The following is a 16,737-nucleotide window of genomic DNA, read 5'->3' as shown; positions in this document are numbered from 1 at the left end:
ACTTGTGTTGCTTCTAAGAAAATAAAGTACAGAAATCGTAAGATTAGTTTTAGAAGTAAATATCGTATCGTACGCCGGATCGGATAGTGTAAAGCGGCCTTACTAAAGGTGAACTCTTTCGGCACGTTCCAGCAATAACGTTTATCGGTCCGTCTATGCACAGTTCGAGATATTGTGCAAATTTCCGAAACAGAATCGTTTCGTTGTCGGTCCGTTTTCGCCACGTGCTGCCGTTAAAGTATCGTTGGTATGGTACACTTTTATAATAGCAGACTTTCGAAGTTAGTCTTCAATTGAACGGTTCATCTGTTCTGCTTACTTTTTTGATATCATTGTAACAAAATTTATTAATAGAACATTCAAAATAGCTTGTTATTTAAACAACGGTTGATGACAATAGGGATAACTTCGTGACACTGTCACCACAATTTTAGCCAACGTTGATAGAATGTACGGAAGTTGACAAAAATAATATTTTAACCGACCGAAATAGACCGGTTAAGTGTTAGTTAAAATGTCTGGCTTCGTAAGTTTTTAGGCTTTTATTAACGTTAAAAATACATTCAACCTTCTTTACTGTCGAATATTTATTTAGTGTTAGAACTACGGTATCTTACGTTACAGTCCGCGATTCAATCATAGCTCTGAATTATTTAAATTATGTGCGATTTGATGATTAAATATCCCATGTTTAAATGTTTAAAAAAAACAGTTAAAAGTTAAACAGTAGCGGCGCATTTATAACCGACCTCAGGCAGGAATCTAATATTATCTGGGATTGATTACAGATGTCCATGGGTAGCAGTAGCTACTTACCATCAGGTGGACTGCATGTTCGTCTGCTATTCCTATATTATAAAAAAATAATCCTAGAAAAAAAATCGAAGAGACCCGTACTCATCGGGTTGATGGCGCAACGATATATTTACAAAGTCACACAGATTGTCACATAAAGTTGCGCAAACAATTATAGAAACTATCTTCATTGCTATAAGTACACTGGAAGTTTCAAAATTGAAGACGTCCGTCTTAATTTAACACTCGTGTCGAAATAATTGTTTGATATTTGATCATCGTTACCAACAGCACAAGAAGCTTGTCATGTTCGTATTTCATAGATCTCTATTTCCGCAAGTGGATCAAGGACATGATGATTTAGGGTAACCATCTTGTTAAAAAAAATCAGGATCTGTCCTTTTGGATAATATATTTTTTTTATAATAAAGGAGTAGCAGACGACCATGCAGTCCACCTGATGGTAAACGGCTACTGCCGCCCATGGTCATCTGTAATCCACCCCAGATAGGATTAAATATTCCTACCTGAGGTCGGCCACAGATGCGCCGCCGCTCAGAACTAAGCTGGAACGTGTCGGACGCAAAACGCTTAACAGCGTGTTATGTGGCAGAAATAGGTGTGGCGGTGGTGCCGCTGGAGTCGAACTGATGATACTGGCATTTTGAAGTAAATAAATACTTGAATGACAATAAACTAGTAGGACATGTTCCAAAATTAATTATTATTGCTTACTAGCTGACCCGGCAAATGTGTTGCCATATAAACAAAAAAATGTTAAGGGCGAACAACCCTTATCACTTAGGGGTTTGAAAAATAGATAGTAGGCGATTCTCAGACCTACTGAATATGCATATAAAATTTGGTGAAAATCTGTAAAGCCGTTTCGGAGGAGTACAGTAACTAAAATTGTGACACGAGAATTTTGTATATAAGACAATGTTGAAGAAGAATATCGTGGGGAAACCTTAAGACTTCTTAAAAAAATCTTAAGGCATGTAGAGTCTCGGCCAGCGCAATGGACTATGGCCTAAATCTCACGTACTCTGAGGGGAGGCCCGTGCCCTGTGTGATAGTAATCAAATGGACTCCATGTTCGTCTACTACTTTGAAATCATAAAAAAAATAGATAATTCATCGATTTATGATAATATACATACCTTTTTAGCGTTTCATTTTATTGGGATTATCGTATTCATATTTTCGGGATTAAGGCAAATCCTTAACCCAATATAACAATACAAAGTTATTACTAACAAAACTTACTATAGTTATGTTAACATCGCCCCGGTAGATTAAACTTAAGACTTGAACTAGTTAATAGTAAATACAAGAGCTTTAGTTTCCAAACACACTAAAGCTTAATTGTTCTAAGAGTGAACTATATGTTTTCCCAACCGCTTTTAAAATGTATTTGCTAAGTCAAAACTTGCGACTTGAGCTGAATTGCAAGTATCTTTACATTTAAGACTTGTAGAGGACAAATAAATGACTCCTGTTTACTTTTCTGAGAGGCCTTATAATGGATCGTATGACCTCGAGAACTTGATGAAGCAAGTGCAGTTTAACTAATCTTATAATAAAGAATATTAATCTTAATGTAATATTAATAATCTTTATAATAATCTTATAATAAAAAGTAGCAAAGGAGCATGTAATCCACCGGATGGTGAGTGGCCACTGCCGCCGATGGATGTCTGTAATCAACGCATAACATGGGATTCTTTCCACAATAGCCCAAGGCCGTCATTAGCACCGCGTTGAGGACTTTGGGATGTCCACAAGAACGCATCGGGCTCCGCCCAGGTTTATAAAGCCTGGTGTTTAAGACAGTATGCTACCACACATCCCGCCGTCCTTCCCGGGGTAGCTGGCTGGCTGTACGAGCTTCCACTTACCGCCAGTAGCCCAAAAACCCCCATTTTAGCCGCCACTCACGACACTGATACTGAAGACCTATTTTGGTCCCGGAATTACAGGAACACGCTAAGACGCTCACTTAACCTTAAGGAGAATGGACAAGTTATGACGAGTGCCGTGTATTACGCAAATGAGTTATTTACAAACTTATTACATCTTTACTTGGCGAGTGTGTACACATGGTATTAAATATCCAGATTCGAAAAGTGTAGCTACCAGAGACGTAATTATTTTTCACTACTAGTGTCTAATGTCAGTCAAATCTCATGTTCAGCAGCAATCTACTGTACAGCAATTTTTCAGTACAGTAATTCAATTCCTGGCACTAGATTTTAGATAAATAAAGAATTAGCTGATGATATTTTTATTAATTAGAAGTATTTCTTAGCGCAAGTTAAGCCGTTAATTCGACTTACATTGAGGTCTATATACGAACATAATTTTCATGGCGTGGTTAATGGACGCCAATTGTACGATCTTACCTCTAATATTGTACCGGCTAACCTTTAACTATAATATTGAGAAATTAAAGTAGGTATAGATATTTGGTCACTTTTTCCTTCGTCTGTCATTACATCAAGTGCATAGATCACTAGAAATTTACCATGAAAGGTACCATGAAAAGTGGGTTCAGTCAGGCAAATAACAGCTTTACTTAAATGGCTAATAAATAATAATATATAAGAATTAAGATAGATATCCACACACGAAATGTCCTGAGATACATAATATAATTTAAAATGAAAATATATGTATTACCAATAAAACATGAACGTTACCTATTTGTTATTGTTAAATCAATCTTAGCTAATTGACAGCTCGTTTTATATTAATTTACATAAAAGACAGATTAGTGGTAGTAATATAAATACTTTTATATACGCTCTATCTAATTTATGACTCATCAAGCCATTTTTGACTTGAACATAAAAAGATCAATTCCGGGAGGATAACCGCTACTTTTCAAATACAAAAAAAAAAAATTACAAAAAAATAAAACCGACTTCTATGTCACTACAAAGTAAAAAATAAATTAAATAAGTGTTGGTTTAGTACATAGTCCTGGAGTCACAATTTGCATATGCGAAATGTTTCACAATAACGTCGGAAACTTTGAACAACCTACTATGAAAAAATATATTCTCTTAAATATAAGCCTTTACCATGAGCTTCTCATTTATTATTACTTCCCAGAATTTGATCCATAGTCAACTCTATCCGATGGCGTCATAATACAAAGGGTGTCCCTATTTTTTTTTAAATAAACTATTTTGATTCCCGGCTAGGGATTTTTTTTAATCTAACATTTTAAAACTACATAATTAGTTTTAGTTTATATAAATTGGCCTCGTAACTCCTTTCAGCATTTTTCGCTAATCGTTTTACTTTCACCATAAATTTCACCATCCACGCATGTTTGAAAAATCACCTGTATATAAACATCAATTTTTATATCAAGATTTCACAAAGCGATTTGCGCGCTTATTGTCTTCCGTATCAAAAGATATCAAGTCTTACAATGTAAATATTTTATTTACAACTCTCCCAAGTATTTGATCTTGTATCTGAGGAATTTCTATTTACGCTCCTTACTTTGATGTTCTCAAATGGTATTAATTGGCGATGTACGTGACTAATGATTATGAATTTATACTCTCTGAATACACTCAATTAATATGTTAAGATAATGCATGTGGGAGTTTGAAATATGTAATGTTGCCATTTTCTCATACTCACAACCTCACGCTAAGATTCCCTGTATCGTGGTTACACATACGCATATAATGTTTGTATGCGTATGAGTAATTGTGTATATAGTCTGTGTAGACAAACAAAGAGACAGAAACTAAAGTCGTCATTTAGATATCTGTCTGGTTGGGCATCGAGCCCGGAACCCTCTTCGTCTCGGACTAGTATGGCAACTACTCCACCACGCATATCGTCGGCTTCTTAAAACCTATCCTGAAGTAACAAGAGCTTTGCTGCTTCAAAGTAATTCACCTACTTTTTTATTCTTTCTTTTATTCTTTACGAAGCAAATGACAGTGCATGTCGCTTGAAGACGAAAGATATAAATTATCAAGGTGATGTCTCACGGATCAAGGGATTCCTTCAGATCGCTTTGGGATCGCATCCTCGTACGCTGTTGTGTTGAAATACTCAACATTGTATCAATTTATCTTCCTGTCTTTTTACTGCTTTACATATTGTTCTTTCCCTACTTTGCATTTCGAAATTTTCTGTCGAGAATTGAAAATCTTGTGAATTTGAGATACGAACTATTTAATTTAAATTTATTGCATTCCTTCAAATGAAGTAGGAAACGCCTGTAGGTAAGTGGTGACAAAAACATTTTAATCAATTTCATTTTTAATCATCTTTATAACAATCATATTTATCTAACTGGTCGCGGATCGACCCTTGAACCTGCACGTCAAATCGGTATTACTTGGTCTGCTAAGCGAAAGATTGCTATTGAAATTACAAAGGTGACAGACTTAAAGCGCCTGCTAATTACCAAAAGCAATTGCAACATAGGCATAATAGTGAATTTGCTATTAACAAAATATTTTATAAACGCACATAAATTATTGAGACTTTTTAACACGTACTAAATTTTTAAGGGCAAATTTGCGTTAAAATTATAATCAAGTATATATAAATAATCAAGCCGCTGCGAGCGTACACAAAGTAGTAAAAGCTACACACAAATACACGCCATTTTGGTCTTAATTATCCGAACAATTCGCAGAAACCTATTGAAAATGTAGAGTAAGTGCGAAATTAGCAACATTTTTCGCTCGACAACCTACAAAAACCGATGCTTTGCGTTTTAATTGGCACAACAAATTGCCATACTAAAAGAGAAAACGTGGCGAACGGAAATGTATTTTCCTGGCATGCATTGCCTTTGTGACAAAACGTGACGCTAAGGCGCTATTGCTTTGAAAAAAGTATCTTTAAAAGACAGTTTTTTAGGGTTCCGTAATAGTAAAAACGGAACCCTATTATATTGTAGCTTCTGCTGTGAGTTCGTACATTCGTAACCACGTCTGTCCGCCTGTCACAGGGTTTAGTCGACTGGATCCTAATAGACAGACATTTAAAATTTTTAGGAGTATGTATGTCTATGGCCAGCAGTGATGATTAATTTATAATACCCAAATTTTACTTTAAAAAATCGGAGGTGGGATTGGATGCCTGAGATTTGAACCTCAGACTCTTCGACTGAAATGCCGTACTTCAACAACTAAGTTCCTACTGTCATAACCATTATAATATTTCTGATATACCTAGAACCGCGAATGAAACAAAGATTTAATTCTGTAATGGTATAAATGACTAAGTCTCCGAATATATTATTAACAAACCTTAAACTTTACAAAACAGGAAAAATTAAAAGCAGTATGAATTAAACCACACACAATTGTCCGAAATTAAAAATGATATTATATTAATATGTGTCATAATAACCAAAAGAATTTATGAGAATACCTAAATAGTAGTCATGAATACATAAATATAACCCATACAATAAAACGCACATCTCATAATTATAAATAGCCCTGGTAACTACTGAAGATATAGGTGTGAAATTTAACAATACGTTCCTTTTCTGACGTAATCCACTGAGGATAGATTTTTGATATTCCACGCCTTAGTGTTTGTTTTGTTTGATAAATCCGCCGAAAATTTAAAAGAAACCACTACGAAAAATAATAAGTTACGCATATGAAGTATGAAGTCGCTGGCAAAAGCTAGTGTAAACATTTAATATATTATTATTCAAAAAATATATATTTTAGATATACCTTACAATATTTTTGTAACGGTCTTTAAAGTGGAAAATCATTTTAACAAAAATCTAAGGCACATTCGTCAGATAATATTGATCTATTCATCCATAAAATATTTTACACTATTAAGTAAATGCATGCGAAGATGTGTTTACAGCATTGACAAGCTGTTCTTTCTGTTTTTAACACGTTTTTATTAGCTTGGGTTGTATGTATGTATGTATATATGTAACAGTAACGGAATCTTTGAACCCGATTTCTATCCACTTTGAACGTTCAGTTTATTTCAAAAATTTGAAGAATTATCAAAAACCGATGACAATTTACTGTACTGTACACGATTTTAATAATTTTGTACCATTGTCCTTCTCAACATCCTCAGGATTAACGATTTTCGAGGCGAGAGAAAGCGCCTTAGAGAAAGTTCATGCAAAGTTACTAGATTGATTTTTAGTTTTGAAAATAATACTGTTATTTCCCAATAACTCAAATGTACTGAAACATATCTATAATGCCATCTTGCAGAATGATTTTTAGGATTCGGTATTCAAAGGGTAAAACGAAACCCTCCGCTGTCTGTTCGTGAGTCACAGGGCTTTATCTCTTAAACCGTAATAGATAGATACTTAATTTTTTTACAGACGATGCACGATGATGGTCACTATAACAACAAATACTGAAAATTAATAAAATAAATATAGTTCAAAAAACTAAAAAACACGCTTTTATGATAAAATCAACTAAAAAGTAGAAAATAATTTTCAATCTAGGAATCAATTAAAGAACAGTAAATAGTACAATTGTGGAAAAAATGTGGGGTGCTTTTCGAAAATCTTATCATAAAAGCGTGTTTTTTAGTTTTTTTGAACTATATTTATTTTAAACATTATTTTACATGTTTTAGACGAATAAACAATCCAGGAAATTAGAAGTAATTAGGTCGCTCTATGTTACGTCATATTTTATCCGTTAAGATAAGAATAAGGAAGTTTAATCGACATAATTATTTACACAACTATTTTAATATATTTTAAACAAAACTTATCGCTTGTATAGGTTATAACCATGATTGTAACTATGAAACAAAAAATAGCGCACGTCATAATTATACTAGGCTGATAAAAGTCTGATCTGGGTTCAATTTGGCCAAGAAATATCCATACAGATATTTGTCCTTGATGTGTATGTGTGTACAAAACATCCACATTATAACAAATCTTAATAGGCTTAAAAACGTTGAAAGCGTAAAAATAGTAGAATCAGGCAATAATAAGGCACCTACTCGAATAGTTTGCCACATCATTGTGCTCGTACACAAAACTGCGATGCGACGTCGCATCGTAAAAATCTGCGAGCTCCCTCGACGCATCGCAAGAACTTGCGAATTAATTCGCATCGCACATTCCTGCGATGTTTGGTCACACTTGTTGACGCCATTTTTAGTTCGTTTTAGGACAGCGTGTGGGGAAGACGTACACTTTAATGTAAAAAAATGACAAAGTACGTCGTTGACTTTTTTATATTACTGATTGAGGAGCGCCCTGTTCTTTGGGAAACTAAATATAAAATAAATTATATATGAATTAGATAAATGGATGAACCCAAAATTTTCTTTGTTACTCTTTCCTATATTTATTAAGTAATAACAAAAGTGCACACTTCTTTTTACGATCCACGTCACGACCTAATTTTCAAAATACGTCCGGTTGACGGTTGTCGAAAGAATGGTCACCCTGGGAGACGCTATGCCGCACGATATCGCATCGCAGCAATTCGTGTCGCAATTTTCTACGTTGCGAATTCGCATCGCGTCGCATCGCAGTTTTGTGTACGAGCCCATTGGCCACAAAGTATTTGAAAACTTTATTCAATTGCTTACACATGTAAAAAAGAAAAAAAAATAGTATATCGGCCTCTCAATCTAGCGGTCCGAGGTTCAAATCTAAGGCACACCTCTGATTTTTCAAAGTTATGTGCGTATTAGAAATTAAATATCACTTCCTAAATGGTGAAGGAAACATCGTGAGGAAACCTGCATACTTGAGAGATGTATATAAAAAAATCTATGTGAAGTTTACCAATACGCACTTGGCCAGCGCGGTGGACTATGTCCTAATCCTTCTCATCAGAGGAGACCCGTGCCCAGCAGTAGGACAGTAATGGGTTGATGATGATGATAAGTGAGTATATACCTTCGTGTTGTCGTTTAACAAACTCAGTTTCACAAACTTTGGCTATCCGTACACTATGTCCGGAACTCGGAAACTTACACATATATCCGGAACTACGCTTGGACTCGGTAATTAGTGGATTAGAGAATAAACTTGTACTGTGAAATCACGTACTAATTACCTAAAACAGCCATTGTAAAATAATTGTTTCTTATTTTAACCTACATTAATAATCATGCAGCTATTTTTATGAAAATGCTGTAATAATTTAGTTCTGAGATAGTATTTTATTTTATATGTTTTTTTATATAGCTTACACAGTTATAAAATACATTTTGAAGTCGAAAATAACATCATTATGTTATAATAATAATTATAATGTTTTGTGTGCACTTGTGTGTGTTTCATAACAAAAATACTTCAAGTTGTCCTTTAACAAACTCGGTCCTTTACAAAGTTTGCGACACTGGCCGCACTCGCGTCCGGAACTCCGGAACTTACGTGTATCCGGAAAGCTGGGTCTCGGGTAATTAGTGGATTAATGGGAATTATACAAAATACAAAAAACAACTTTACTTGTAGAATCAGGTGTATACATTGGTGTTATAGTCGAGAATTTTCGCTCATTCTGCTATAAATGGCGTACAAATATAATTTTGAGTCATCATTTTATAAATTCAAATTATTAAATTGTAGATACTAATTTCCAATATTATTAAAACTGTAATAAGATAAAATGTCAATAACAATAAAATGTCAAATAGAAATAAAAATAAAAAAATGTCAGTGGTATCTCAATAGAAATGTAAAAAAGAGCATCAGTGGACAATAGTAGATTAATATAATATTTACCATTATATGTTAAGACCAAAATATTTGTGTAAATGTGTATTGATTGCTAGTATATATTTAAATCTAATTTTACAAATGAATGGCTGTAAACCGTACCCGACCGTAGTAGGGTAATATTTCGTAAAATCGAAAAATATAATATTTCGTTAAGAAGTTTCGTAAAATCGTCTAAGTTGTGGTAATGGCATGGGCTACTAATCGAGTTGTCTACATTAACATAACTCTCTAATTATGTCTTAGTATACACTCTACTCACAACTCATAATTCATCACACTGCTCACACATGGTCCAATGCGGATTGGAGCGTAACTCTTGATAAATATTTTCCAGCGAGCCTAGCAACAAGATTTAATGACCGCTATCCAATTATAACAACCGGGAACGACATCCAAAAATGTTCTCTGAAATATGGTAATGTGTATGTAATTTAGATCATCTAACACCCGATTGCACGCTTACTCAAGTTTATAAATAAGATAGTTATGTTTCTTCATATTATGTAGGTTCATCTTTATAAATTTACGAAATACCCGTGGGTCCGCGTGCCTCTTACGAAAAAATATTGATTTATTAGGCTTCTTATTAGAATTTATATTTTTCGTATTTACTTTTATAAAAATACATATTTACAGTAAAATATGCTTAGCTACTGCAATTTCACGAAAAACTATTAGAGTAACTCATAGATTAGTAAAGATTACTCACTCCTAACAAGAAAATGTACCCAGTTTTGAGAATTGAAATAGTTGCGTAAAAAAGTTTTGCCACGTCTCCGTGCTAAAATGTCCCTAAAATATTTGAAAAAAATATTTATTTATTACGTAAATTACGCAATATTAGTTATTTATTCGTAAATTTTCTCTAAAAATGTTTTTATTTGTCAAGAATTCAAAAAAAGAACTTACTAAAATAAGCTGTTTGTGGCTTCATTCAATTTCAAGGCGGCGAAGTATCTTTACTAATCTATGGAGTAACTACTCTATGTAGTAAATTAGAAACTTATTAGTATTAATATTTTTCATATTCACTTTTATACAAAATACATATTTATAGTGAAATGTGCTTAGCTACTGCAATTTCATGAAAATAGCATTTCTTACTACATAGAGTAACTACATAGAGTAACTAGACTTACTACATACAGTTACTACATAGAGTAACTAGACTTAGTTACTCTATGTAGTAAATTGGGCACTAAACTTAAGACGACTACATGAATTCGTTGTTTATATTCGCGTGAGGGCCACAGGGTTTATCCATTGGGTAGTGTGTGCCTGGTTTGAGCTGACGTTACATGCGCGTGCGCACTCCTAACATGCGTAGTATTATTGTTTATTAATAAATTGTTAATCACAATGTATCTTAAAGTGTTAGTGGTGTGTTTTGAATTTCGGTTTTGAATTTTTTTGTAAAAAACAAGATGAAAAATATTATGTAAGTTTTTTGTAATTATTATGTAAGTGTAGATATTTTTTTTAATATAGGAGGCAGAGTTTGTGTTATCGCATCTATTCGTAAGATTGAATATGGAATTCGGTCTGTGCCCTTGAGAGGAATAAGATTTAGAAACCGTCTCGATAAATGTTAAAGTCTCCCGTGTTTTAAAGTTGGGCCGGTTTCTATAACCCTTTTTGACCCTAAGCCTTATAAGCCTCTTCTTTTGAACAGTGCAAGAGTAAGATACAAAATAACCTCTGGCATAAAACTTGATAAATTAAAAGTAATACTAAAATTCGTAGCATAACCTTTTCACAAAAAAACTTTTATTTAAATACGATAAAATGAGAAAAAACATGTTCCATCGAATAAAATTGAGTGAAATTTTACTATATCATCTGATTTAAAAGTTTGATAAGCTGTGCTGTTTGTTTCTTGTTAACCACGACACAAGTCACAAATCCAGTATGAATGTAGAAAGTTTTATTTATTATCCGACTTTGATAGTAATGTTTTTCGAGTGTACGTTTGTATGTAGGTACTATGTGTGATAATTAATTTCTAATACGCACATTTTTTTTTTTAAATCAGAGGCGTGCCTGGGATTCTTTACCAAGAGGCAGTAATTGCTTTATGCTAGAAATTAATTAACACTTATTTAAACAGTGAAGGAAAACATCGTAAAGAAACCTGCATACCGTATAGATTTAAAAAAAAACTCCAAGGTATGTGAAGTCTACCAATACGCAATTGGCCAGCGCGGTAGACTATGGCCTAATGCTTCTTATTCTGAGAGGAGATCCGTGCCCAGCAGTGAGACAATAATGGGTTGATGATGATGACTATCTGTGAATGTCCAATTCCTCAATACTCTCTACAACCCAAATGATTTTAACATACTTATACTGTGTCGATAGATTCGTCTTAGTAGCACAATACTAGAAGCAGAAATTTGAATAGTGCAAAATGAGATTTTTGATTTCATGTTTTAGGGACACGGCATGTACAATATATTTTATTTATTATAGGTTTCGCGTTTTTTAAAACGCGACGACTAGTATAATTTATATTGCCATCGAATCAGAAGGTGTTTTGTAATGGACCTCTTTGAAATGAAATGGAATATATTTATTTTGTATAGGCCAAGGGCGGCACTTACAAATTGTCTGTTACAATATTTTCTTAAACTACTACCGGACCGGATCTAAGAGACAATGCCATCTTAAATAAATTATAATCAGAGTCTCTTAAAGAACAATTAATAGACTCATCTTAATCGGTTGCCTAAGTGATAAGGGTATCGTACGCGGAAGGGGAAGTTCTTATCAGCAGTCAAAATTTCGCACAAGCAAGACGACTCGTGGCTTGATAGTTTACATTGACATAGTTTTAGAATCACTGACCTCAATTGTAAACCTAAAATCATTGCATTATTAATCTCTTTATGGTCTCTATTTTTCCAATTTCTTACATCTCGATTTTTTTTATAATATAGGAGTAGCAGACGAGGATGCAGTCCACCTGACGTTAAGTGGCTACTGCCGCCCATGGACGTCTGTAATCAACCCCAGATAGGATTAGATATTCCTACCTGAGGTCGGCCACAGATGCGCCGCCTCCCCCTGAGGATTAAGCTGGAACGCCTCGGAAAAGTCTGTCTCCCTTACCACACCTTTCAAATCGGAACACAGCAGCGCCTAACACTGATGTTATTAGGTAAAAATAGATGTGGTAGTAGTGCCGCCGGAGTCGAACCAAAAAGGGTTCACCCACCTTCAAAAATCGATAAGGGCACAACACGCATAAGGAATCATACTATGAACGACATTCCTTCGACTTGCAATTCGTCGAAGAGATAGAAATTCTGAATCACGATATCGAAGTTTTCTCAATACGTTACAATTATACAAGCTCTTCAATGAGACTGTCGGAGTATGACGGCAGGGAAATCTTTTTTTGCCAATACGATATCGTTTTATAAGCTTCTAATGCATCTGTTCATTAGACTTTCATATGAGGCGATCATAATATAAGTACGCAGGTGCGGCCGACATTTGTGATCAGCTTCAGGTAGAACCACCTGAATGCAATGTAATATGTTACAAATATGCATGGGTGACCTGACGACCTTCTGTAACGTGGAATATTCGGTCATTTCCTTTAGACTTTACATTATTTTAATAAAACACGACTGCATCAAAATAATTGGATAATAAAATAATTATATAAATATGTACAGCCTATGTCACTCCAATAATTCTGACGAATCCTATACAATACATACAAACGCACGATGAACATTACTCTCCACAGTGGATTAAAAACAGCTCAATCATTATTTGTATTAGACCTTTTATAATATTTGGAATCACTTCTTCTATTACAAAGAATGATACAACCAAAATGAAAACCAAATCATTGTACTCATGTTTTAAGAATTGTCGACCAAAAGGTAAATAATAAAATTAATGTGTAATTGTATTAGAGTCAGACCTATTGGTCAAGCGAAATCATAAAGGACAAAAGGACAAAGTAGGACAAGCCTTGAGTCGAATGAAAGTAAACCCACTTCTGGTTGGGAGAATGTAATAAATAATATATTGCTAATATCAGCTGGATACTGTAATGAAAATACACGAGAAAGCCTGTCTTCTACCAACCGCGAAGCGACCAGCGATATGCGATAAAAATTTTGTTCGTAATTTAATTTAATTTTTAAAAATAAACAATTTGAGTACTTAAGACTCAATAATTAAATTCGATTCGATTCGAGTCGATTTTATAACTAGGTGTTTAACGAATTGTTACTAATATTTACTAACACAAAATATCTTACTAAGCCCACATCCTTTGCTTATATAACTATGTATTACTAATAATAATACGGTGATATAACTTTAGCCTACTCACTATACTATGGGTCCGTCATTAAAACTTCAGATTTTCGTATTGTTTAGTGTTAGTATTAAACAAAATAATTAAGATCAATTATATTTTTTAAAAATAGCCATGCATATCAATCTCCAGCAAAAACGTTCGCTTTAGCTAATAATTTACACGATCTCACCATTTTTTTTTATTTAAAGTATTAATTTTAGAATTAGAGGTGAGAATTTAAAATAGAATAGAAAGAGATTTTAAAATACCTCGTTTATTAAAACCAGGTATTTTAAAATCTCTTAGACAAGCCTATGATTCATCGGTTGACATTTCTCGTTGCTCGTTAATGATAAAACACGTACCTAATGGGTATATAGCATAAGCGGATTGTTAATAAAATGGTCCGGAGAATTTTGCTTCTGACATTTTCTTCTAATAACAGTTATCTTGCATCGTATCTCTGTAAATATAAATGCAGCATCTATTAGTTCTTTAAGCTTGCCCACATTTTTATCATATAAGTTGTGCCCCTATTTTACTCGTGTTTTAAAATACGTTTCGCGCGAAACCATAATTATTTTAATAAAACATTACTAGCCTAAATAAATCCTTATAACATCGATATACTACTAACGTCTTTATTAGTAGTATAACTATGTCTTATAACATTAGCTAACTACTAGTGAAAATCCTGTCGAGATCAATGCAGCCAATGTAAAGATTAACCGAAACAAACAAACAGACAGACACACAGACAAAAAACATCGTAGACTACTTAATAAGTAAACATCGTAGACTACTTAGATTCCTACTCTGAGTCTCGGTATTTTACTATTCGCCTTCGTATGTATGCAAGACACCCAAGATACAGCCTAGCTAGCAATCGACCTCAAGTAGAATTGAATCCTATCTGGGATTGATTACAACAACCATTCACAGCAATAGCCACTTTATGTAATATGGACATTTAGCTTGTTCTTAATTTCTATGATTAAAATAACTTTTTTGTTTCAGATATATTGTTCTGGCTTTTATTGGCGCAAGAAGGAGTGAAACAATAGGTATAGATGCATTTATTCTTAATTTAAATAATCGTAACCTATTGAAATTGTCCAGTGAATATTTATTTTGACTAGTATCTAGTCTGGGGTTGATTACGAATGTCCATGGGCGGCTGTTGTCACTAACCATTAGGCGGATTTCATGCTCGTCTGCTACTAGATTGAGAAACTCAGATCTGAACAGGGTTAATTTGAACTGACTTGTAAACCGGTTCATAACTCCGGTTCAACCTTACGACTCGCAACCTGATCTGCGGTTCGCGCGATCTGTTTCGAGTTACCCATGTATATCTGCTACTCCTATATTATAAAAAAACACATATTAAAGCTAAAGGCATTCTAGCAGCTGCGATTCTAGATTATAAATTAACACAATTAACTCTTTCTTGTAAAATAAATTCTAATTCATTTTATCATTCATCAAACAAATTAAGCCCAAAGTACAATAAAGCTATACTTTCGAAAATATTACACCACCCGTGAAGTTGATCGTTAAAACAAAACTAACCTAAGTCATGCGAAAGAAACCCATTCCTTGTATTTATACTCAGACAAAATAAAAATATAACTTTTCCACAGTCGCACAGGTAAGCCGATGGCGAGGCGATGGCAACTTAAATCCGTTATTCATAGTCAATCTATCCTTGTCTGTTTTGCCTACCAAAAAGCGAAATTTGACAATTTACAGAAATTGTCAAATGTACTTACATATTTGTTTTGGCTTTGGCAAAAGTTGGATGGATTGCGTTTTAATAAGAGGCGATAGTAATAACAGACTCTTATAAACATGTTACGTTTCTACTAGCTGTGCCCAGCGGTTTTGCACCAACTTTATCATATAGAAATATTAGATTACAAATCATAATACTTTTCTTTTGATATACACTTATAGAAACGTCATATTCAAATAAAAACAGTTCAGTACCTTCTTATGTGTTTATTTTCTTCTTCTTCTATTATTTTCTTCTTACGTGACAAATCACGATCCTTAATAAGAAATTGGATTATTTATGAATATACTAAATGTTTATCATAAACTAAGTATAAGGCGAACAAAATATAATATATTATGCAATATAATAAACACGTTTACTTTCCTTAAATACTACGTTGGTATCTTTAACGTCATAACTATTTAAACGACCTTAACAATCTACAATGTAACAAATAATCTACAATCATTCTATTTTGCGAAATAACACCTTGCAACCCTCCAACTTCATCGAGTAGTGCTACCGTGACCGATGTCGTTACGATTTGATCAAGATTACACGAAACAGCAACACTAATGTAAAGGTGCTTCTTGTAAGTCCGTTTACAATGTTCGAGAATTTAAGTGCTAGTTAAGTGGTTAGTTAAAACGAAGTCTAGCACAATAACATGAATTGAGCTGTTGTACTATTAAGAAATAAATAGTGTCTAAAAAATAAAGAAATGTAAAAAAAGGTTCAACCGTTTTCAAGATTAAACAAACTGACACATAGACTAAGTATTTTATAATATTACTAGCTGACCCGGCCAACGCTGTGTTGCCATATAAATAAAAAAAAATTAAGGATGAACAACCCTTATCACTTACGGGTTTGAAAAATAGAAAGAATATTTGAAACTGCGATGGTAGCGAAGTCTGTCGAATCCAATGTAAAACATTCCAAAATCAACAACTACTTACGAATTAAAAATTAATTAAAAACACCTTTTCCCACGGACTAAATTGTGAATCTAAACCATTCTCAAGTCCCCTTGAACACACACAACAAATTTCATCAAAATCAGTCCAGTCGTTTAGGAGGAGTTCAGTGACATACACACGTATATAAGAA

The 16,737-nt window shown here is 33.7% G+C and overlaps 1 protein-coding gene and 1 long non-coding RNA gene across 2 annotated transcripts in view; both read left to right on the top strand.

Annotated features, from left to right (window-relative positions):
• LOC140756010 (uncharacterized) overlaps positions 1-16,737 on the top strand; it is a 165,982-nt gene that overhangs the window by 121,917 nt on the left and 27,328 nt on the right. The window lies entirely within an intron of this gene.
• Positions 10,810-16,737, top strand: part of LOC140756008 (uncharacterized) — a 32,610-nt gene continuing 26,682 nt past the window's right edge. Inside the window, exons 1-2 of the mRNA XM_073091399.1 lie at positions 10,810-10,970; positions 14,868-14,914. Of these exons, the coding sequence (XP_072947500.1) occupies positions 10,957-10,970; positions 14,868-14,914 (61 nt within the window). The 5' untranslated portion in view covers positions 10,810-10,956. The remainder of the gene's footprint in view (positions 10,971-14,867; positions 14,915-16,737) is intronic.

The sequence above is a fragment of the Epargyreus clarus genome, unplaced genomic scaffold (genome assembly GCF_041222505.1).
Source record: "Epargyreus clarus isolate Ecla_fem2 unplaced genomic scaffold, WU_Ecla_fem_2.2 ptg000034l, whole genome shotgun sequence".
Taxonomy (NCBI): Eukaryota; Metazoa; Arthropoda; class Insecta; order Lepidoptera; family Hesperiidae; genus Epargyreus; species Epargyreus clarus.
This window is presented reverse-complemented; position numbering and strand designations above follow the sequence as displayed.